The sequence below is a fragment of the Cordyceps javanica genome, chromosome 4 (genome assembly GCF_051103115.1).
Source record: "Cordyceps javanica chromosome 4, complete sequence".
Lineage (NCBI taxonomy): Eukaryota > Fungi > Ascomycota > Sordariomycetes > Hypocreales > Cordycipitaceae > Cordyceps > Cordyceps javanica.
The window spans coordinates 109,977-117,548 of NC_139298.1; the positions used below are offsets into that span (position 1 = coordinate 109,977).

The following is a 7,572-nucleotide window of genomic DNA, read 5'->3' on the forward strand; positions in this document are numbered from 1 at the left end:
GAATAAGGTGTGGCGCAGTCCACTCACGGTCCCCACGGGCCGCCCGGAGCGAAGCGACTTCGGCATATTTTTTGACCCATAAGCACCGACTTCATTGTGGCATTGCCACTGGCTGTCACCCTTGTTCGTGGTCTCTTTGGAGCCACTCGGCGCTCAAAGGGAGAAGCAGGTCAGCAGACTAGACGGACAGAAACACATCATGACCTTAGTAGAGCCTGTTAATAAGCCTTGCCCAGAAAACTGCGGGCCAGAGGTCTTCAAATTTCCGATTTCTACAAACCCTTTTTTTTTGACAGCGGCATATTTGGAATCATGCCTTACTGGTATAGATGAGAGCCCACATTGCGTGGGCAGGCGCGCAAACCTCACCAAACTCTACCACAGTTGACTGTTGGGTGGCAAATATGAGCGACATAAAGCATCCCTGCGATATAAATGTTGGTCTATCAACTCATCAAATTGCTGAAAATTCTTATCGAACCATGTGCTAAAGTCAATTCGGCATGACCTTGTAAACTACACACGAGTCAAACAAGTGTCTAGCCTGAATTATACAGCCGTCCTCGTGATACCAAAGAGCCGAGTCGGGTATACCGTATCATTATAAGATTACCCTGATGCCGCACCAAATGTATGTATGTAGACGGTCAGAGGGACATTGCTGAAAATCCCGCCAGATATTCTGCTCAAGAGCAGTCACTATTATTCTTGCATCTCTACTTAGTCATATCATCATGAACTTGCTTTGGCTATTTCTGGCCATCTTCTCGCTCCTCGCGTTAAGCGATGGCCGACCATTTGACGACATCAGGAGTGTACTCAGGCGCGTTGATAAACCTGACTACTGGGGCAGCGCACACAGGCCCGACGAGCTCGACTTTGGCAAGAAAGACGTAACAGTCGTCCTTCGCGCCGATTCTAGAAGCCCAGAGGAAATCAAAAAGGCAGGAGGGTTCTTCGCGAGGCCGGGTCCGGACACAACCTCGAGATACAACTTGTTCAACCACATTATGGGCAACCTCGAAAACACGGCCTATGTCTCAACGACAGAGGAACTCTCCGTGGCCGCCGCTTACGCCAGGAACATCAAAAAACACCCCGACAACAAGGAAAAGAAAGCCTACATCTACAAGATTCAAACTTCAGCCCGCTTCATAGACATGAACAGATCGATGCGCATCATGAAGGGCTCAAGTGGTGTTGAACACGTCGCCATGGTTGGAATCCCCTTTTCAGACATCATTTCATCCACCGAGGCTACAGACGCAGTCTTGGAAAACCCCGGGTCAGCTCAATTCGAAGATAATTCTGCTTTCAAACCAAGAAGCAAGACCGGTAGCACGATACGGCCGGAACTGGCCGTGTTTCCACCGTCCCATCCGGCCTGGAAGGCAAAGCCTTGGTCCACGTACAAGAAACCTCTCGATCTGGTAAAGAAGTTTGGCGAAGTCTTGGATACTGTACAAGAGAATCCCCCCAGAGAGGCCCATACCAGCGCGGCCGAGGACAAGGCGCGAAGCAAGCGGGCGCGGAAGGTACGCCAGCGCAAAGTCAAGTCCCAGCAGCACAAGCCTCGTCCCGCTGCGGATAATGAGGGCGCGACGGGCGGCCGCGAGGACCCTCCTGAAGACGACCACCAGGATGATGAGAGCACGGCATCCGACAGCACGCGGCGGCTCAAGGACAAGAACCGGAAAAAGCCGAACAAGGGGCCGAGCGCAAGCGAACCTCCCGAAGATTCCGGCGACGATGGGAGCTCTGCAGCCGGTGCCAACAGAACCAAGGCCCAGAAGGCAAAGGACTGGCTTCGGAAGAAGCTTCGCAAGCAAAAGACCAAGCCGAAGCCAAGCCGTCCGACGAGCAGCGGCAGCAGCGGCAGCAGCGGCAGCAGCGGCAGCGATACTTTGCACAAGCCTTGGTCCAAACCGGGTCGTAAGCCGGGGCATGGGCATGGCAAGCTGTAGGTGCGTTGCGGCTGAACCTCATTCTACATTCTTTGTATCGAGGGCTCTAAGCATACGGGGAAAGAGTATATGATCAACAGTACTCTAATCTAAGTAGAATGACCAATGAAAATTCGACGCTATGAGGCTCTGATTTGTCCTCGTGACTGTGAGTAGACACGGGCCTGGATGGAGTCACTGGTTACTCCCCACCCCTGAACATAAAAACCACTTAGAGTCCGTATAATGCTTGGCTCTTGAATACTCTGCATGACTATTGCTTTCTCTGCATCGGTCAATTTGAGCTCACTAGGGTTAGGGCTTTTCGTATCTAGGCGTTTTTTGTCTGATGCACGCAGGTTGCCAATACGAAAGAGTCCGAGTATTTGCTCGCATGTTTCACGCGATAATCGAGAATCCAAACGACTACGGAAGCTGACGTACGTAGTTTGTGCCTCGGGTTGGCTTGCCAGTAGTGATTAGGGGCTGCGGGTTGTAATGTCAAGTTGCTGATATTCGCTTGGTTTGGGCGTCTCCAAACTACCAGCTGGCATAAACTGGTCACCATCTCTCAAGAGACCTAGCACATTTCCGATGCTTGTTCGCAAGGATGTGACGAGGGCTCGTCCTGACTTCTCAGAGGGGTTGCAAGCCTGGTCCATGATGCTCTGAAATGATTCAGGTGAGTCCAAGTAGCCGAATAAGCTGTTTGAGGACGTCCGGTGCGCTGCAAGGCAGAATGCAGCCGGGAAGCCCATGGCTCGTTCGACGGTGCTGATATTGTGCTGGGCCGCTTGAACAACGATTTTGATATACAAGTCGCCCTTGATGGGCGGTAGGCCGCTGACATGAGTGAACCCCGGCAAATCCTCAAAGAAGCCGCGGAGATCATACAGGCCGCTCAAGAATCGGTGGACTTGGGAAAAGATGGAGTTGTATACCTGCAGCAGCTGTATGTGGCCAGACAAGCACATGAGCACGACCGGTGTGTTCAAAGGCGATGGGCCGTGGTCCTGGATCGGCGAGATGACTTGGTCGACAATGGCAGTCAGTTCAGTTGTACTCTCCATTGCCCGGAGGAGAGGGTTGGCCTGCAGATCCCCGACTTTGTCGACACATGAACAGAGGAGTTTGGGAGGGGGGATGCCCAAAGCGAAAGTATCCATGCGCGAAAGCTGATCAGCGATGCCCTCGTTGAGGCGAGCAAGCCGGGCGAGGACGTTGCCCGAGCCGAGAGACGGTCCTGGCAGACTATTTGCAATGTCAAAGGCGCTGCCAGGAAGATATTGAAGATGAAAAGCAGGGTCGGCGCTGAAAAGCGGAGTGTTGGTGCTAGGCAGAGCGGCGAGCGACTCTGAAGCTGGCCGCTCTCTACCATGCAAGTCGTGGAGATCTGCGTCCTTGGTGATGGCGCGTGGGTTGGGGCCGCCGACAGGGTCTGAGAGTGCGACAGCGTCGTTGGGGAATCTGAGATCCAGGGCGTGGACAGTGGCGTCCGGAGTCTCGCTGCCGGGCACTCCCTCGTCGAAGAACATGTTGAACAGGTCACAGTCCATGGGGAGGGGGTCGTGGAAGCACTCGAGGCTGCCACTGCCGCGAGTCGGCCGCGATGCAGATTCCTGCGGCGATTCGGTGGTGGTGGTCCTGGGCTCCGGTGCCGGAACGGATGCGGGAGACACCTCGGGCGCAGACCCTGGTACCGTGACAGATACAAACACCGAATGCCGTGGTCTTCGGGATCCCTTCCGCTCGTCGGTGCCGCTGGGGCGGCTGATGTGACGGCGCCCCAGTGGCCTCGGAGCCCCCATTGTACAGGTTGCGCTAGCTCGGGCACAGCGGATACATGGTCCATCGCCCTGGCCTTGCGATCGCAAGCATCGAACCTTGTGTTCTCGACACCGGTCACACGCCGACCGCTTCGCAAGCGGCCGCTGCTGGTGTTGCTGCATGGCAGCGATGGTGGCCGGTCAGAGGGGTAATATTAGCGATACGCCCTTGTTTGGAGGAAGTCCTTGAAATAAAGCGCCGAAAGTATCTTTAATCTACCCCACATCGTATTTAGTAGACGGCCGAAGCCTTACTATCCTATCCCTATATACCTTGCTTATCTAAGTTTTGTTTTTAACTAATATTCTACTGGCCTATCTTATATTATATAGCTTTACATTATTATTGTCAATTCCATTATTAACATTTTTGAATTTTTCTGTTTGAGGCTCGGCTGTTTACGCATCCGTGCAGCTCCATGTTTACAAGCTTCCAAAACATGAAAATATCCCGAATATTCCAAAGTCCCGATAAGTGGCCTGCTGGGCTTACAATTTACTGACATTTTCCCAGCAGGAGAATCTCCTGACTTGTAATCCTATGACCCATTACCCAATTTCTCTTCCAGATAGATGCCTCTTGCGTTGTTCTGATGTTGAGAGTGTCTTTGGTGACAGGCATAGAAAGCTTGACGGCAAAATGTATTTCTGTCGCTGTATCCGTAGTAAAGCTACGTTTCCCCGATTACCCAAATTCTCTTTCAATTGCGGAAATACTGCTCTGAGCCGCATATCGCGTGATTCAGGGATCAAGATTCAGGAAGGAAAGTGACAGCAAACATATCTGTTTCAATATCTACTCTAGCAGTAGTTAAGCCGAGGAATGACGCAGCTCACGATAGCTAGAAACCGCCTGTTTTATCGTAACATGGAATTACATGTTTATTCGATAATGTAATTGCAAGCCCCCGAAAAAAGAACCAACACATTCGCACCGTCACTTCAAATGGAGCTGCGCATCTGGCTATTACGGCTGCGCTATGATTCGCCACGTATCCGGATGAGGACCTTGCCCCGAGCCCGCTTGCTCGTGGCCCGTTCATACGCCTTCATGAGGTCCTCTATTGCGAACTCAGAGTCCAAATTAACCTTTAAGTTTCCCTGCTCGACCATCTCAACCAGATTCAAAACGTCATATACGTTGGGGGTATTGCTGAAGAAGATGTATGGCCGAGCTATGCCTCCGAGCCAGGTCGGACACGAGATGTTCATGAACCATCGAAACATTTGTTTTAGGATACCGTCGTCGATCTCAAAAACGCCGATGTTTACCACAGGGCCACCTGGACGGAGGTATCTTGGACTGTTTGCGTAGAGGGCCTGCGATCCAACACAGTCTAGAATAGAGTCAAAGGGCTGCGATCCAAAGGTCGTGGCCAGATAGTCTGGCAGCGGGGTGTGTTTCGTGTAATCCACAAACTGTAGACAGCAACGTGCACGATTAGTAGGACCCCAGCAGCGTATTTGAGAGTAACACAGGGTGAAGCATACCTCGTCAACTCCGTATCCTCGAACCAAAGCCTCATTGGCACCACTTGCAACTCCCACAACGAAGGCACCCCGGGCACGGCACAGCTGCGCGGCAATGTGCCCGACACTCCCACTCGCACCATTGACGAGCACCCGCTGGCCCGAACGGACCTTGGCAGCTCGAACTGCAGCCAGGGCTGTTGACCCGTTGGATATGAGTCCAGCGCCCTGGGCCAGGGTGAGAACCTGGTGCTCACCGGCGCCGTGCTTGCTGGCACCTGGCCCCGGGAGCGGCGCCACATAGCCCGCCGGCAGCCGCATGTACTCCTTCAGCGCGCCGGTGCCGCAGAAAAGCATGCTCACCGGGTGCGTCATGGCCAGCACCCGCGTGCCGGGCTGCCGCAGCCCTTCCGGGGCCTTGCCACCCGCGACGGCGACGGTGCCAGAGACGCAGAGCTCGGGGATCAAGGCCGGTGCAAAGGGCAGGGCCGGTATAACGCCCATGAAGTGGGCGACGGAGTATTCAAGCGCGACGTACGAGACGCGGACAATGATGTCGCTGGAGTCCGGGCCGGGGACCGACGGCGTGGCAAGCGAATCGACAAGCTTGAGGGACGACTTGTAGTGGCCGCGGTGCTGGCGGACCCAGGCCCGCATCGTGGGCGGCATCGGTGCTGCCGGCTCGGAAGGTGCCATGTCTAGCTACTGCAGGATTTGTAGGCAGCTTTTCGGGATGCAACCTGGAAGTGATGGACACAGTGGTATGGCGAGACCTGCGAGGGGGAGTGAGCTGGTGGTTCTTATAAGGCACAGAACCGGGCCGCTGTGCCAAGGCCGGCTACCTTGGTTGACCAGTCATACGAACGATACATTAGCTAGGCCTAGACCTAAATAACATAAGGTACGTAGGCTCGGGGGCTGCCTGCAAATTACTAGTGATGGACCTACGTAGCGGAATGTGAGGTTGCGGGTCGGGCTGCATGACGACGTGTCCGTTGAACCCTCCGAGATTTCCTAATTAGGCAATCCTTAGTCTCCGAATAGTTGGCGCCAAGAATAACACCCTGAATGCAATCTCCGCAGATCCGACCTGGTATGCTTCTTTTCTTTGGGTTTATTCCGAGAAATCTGCCTTTTTTTCTCCTTCAGGCGATCGCACCCCCGAGAATAAAATTAGTAGCGACGCCCAAGGGAGAGGTATAAATCAAAGTCACACTCAAGATTAGTAGCATGAAGAATGAATCTAACTGAAAGGTCAGTTCAACTAGGAGGAGTAAACAGCCAAATACTAGACTGTAAACAAACATTCGCGACGTAGCCCAATATGCCACATCCTTGGAACATTTCAACGTCAAGATCCAAGTTCTTCCCATGAACTCAGGGTAGCTTTTCGCAAGACAGATGGAGACTTTACAGATAGTATGAGCTATCGATGACGATATGATCAGCAATGTTGATATGAGGCATGACCTATATCTAACAAATGACTAATACTAGAAAACTAGTTTAAGAAAGGAAGCGAACCCTTGACGCCTACATAAGATTAGCGGATTATTTTATGAGATTTTAAAACAAATTAGCTCTAACAGGTAGAGCGTCTTTAAAGACGTACATTAGCTATACGCTTGATCCATCACCATCAAATAATCTGCATTTGGCTAGGCAGTTGTCCGACGAGCAGCCAACCTGCCAAAAAATTGCTGAAGTCGCGGATTAGGTTGCTGGCGTCTCTGGGGCTGCCGTTGGCACGGAGGCTGCTGTTGTCTCTGCCGCGCATAAACTCTTGTACTTGCTGGCCGTACAGGCAACCTGTGTACAGCCATAGCCGTCATTCGGCGACTGCTCATAGCCCACCGGGCAATAGAGAGTACGCCAGGTGCCGTCTTTTCTTTCCAGATCGACGATCAAACGCCTGGAACAGTCGCAAGTGGTCTGCCCGTTTGAGCCTGCTGATGGTATCGCAAGGTCTCGTCTTCCGCATGTTGCTCGATACTGATCTTTCGAGCAGTCTTTCTGCCAACAATCCATTTGCATTACGCCGATCAGGGACAGAAACTTTTCTGGGATCTCATAGCCATCCGGGCAGTCCTTGCTATTCCTATTCCAGGGCAGCTCAATGGCACTGGTCTTGGAGCAGTCACAAGCATCCTGTATCTCTCGAACTTGTTTCGAGTCGTGTGTGCCTGTAGGACTTGCAAACGCTAGCGATATGGCGAGAGAGAGGACAGCAGCGGCCTTCATCTTGGAGATGGAATAGATGAACGGTAAAAGCTAGATTATGAAGTGTGAATGCTGGGTATTAGAAGTCTGCTTTAGTAGGGGATTGGAGCTCT

General features: G+C 52.7%; 3 protein-coding genes across 3 annotated transcripts; 1 reads left to right on the plus strand and 2 right to left on the minus strand.

The window, feature by feature from the left end:
* Positions 1–734: 734 nt before the first annotated feature.
* Positions 735–1,964, plus strand: V2A60_005939 (uncharacterized protein; the record flags this gene model as incomplete). The annotated part of the gene is made up of 1 exon (XM_083257237.1): positions 735–1,964. One exon carries the CDS (start codon positions 735–737, stop codon positions 1,962–1,964), a length of 1,230 nt encoding a protein of 409 aa, XP_083113363.1.
* Positions 1,965–2,422: 458 nt separating this feature from the next.
* On the minus strand, positions 2,423–3,751 carry V2A60_005940 (uncharacterized protein; the record flags this gene model as incomplete). Its single annotated transcript, XM_083257238.1, has 1 exon — positions 2,423–3,751. The coding sequence occupies one exon, from the start codon at positions 3,749–3,751 to the stop codon at positions 2,423–2,425; it is 1,329 nt and encodes a 442-aa protein (XP_083113364.1).
* Positions 3,752–4,747: 996 nt separating this feature from the next.
* On the minus strand, positions 4,748–5,935 carry V2A60_005941 (NAD(P)-dependent alcohol dehydrogenase; the record flags this gene model as incomplete). The annotated part of the gene is made up of 2 exons (XM_083257239.1): positions 4,748–5,188; positions 5,261–5,935. The coding sequence occupies 2 exons, from the start codon at positions 5,933–5,935 to the stop codon at positions 4,748–4,750; spliced, it is 1,116 nt and encodes a 371-aa protein (XP_083113365.1).
* Between the last annotated feature and the right edge of the window lie 1,637 nt (positions 5,936–7,572).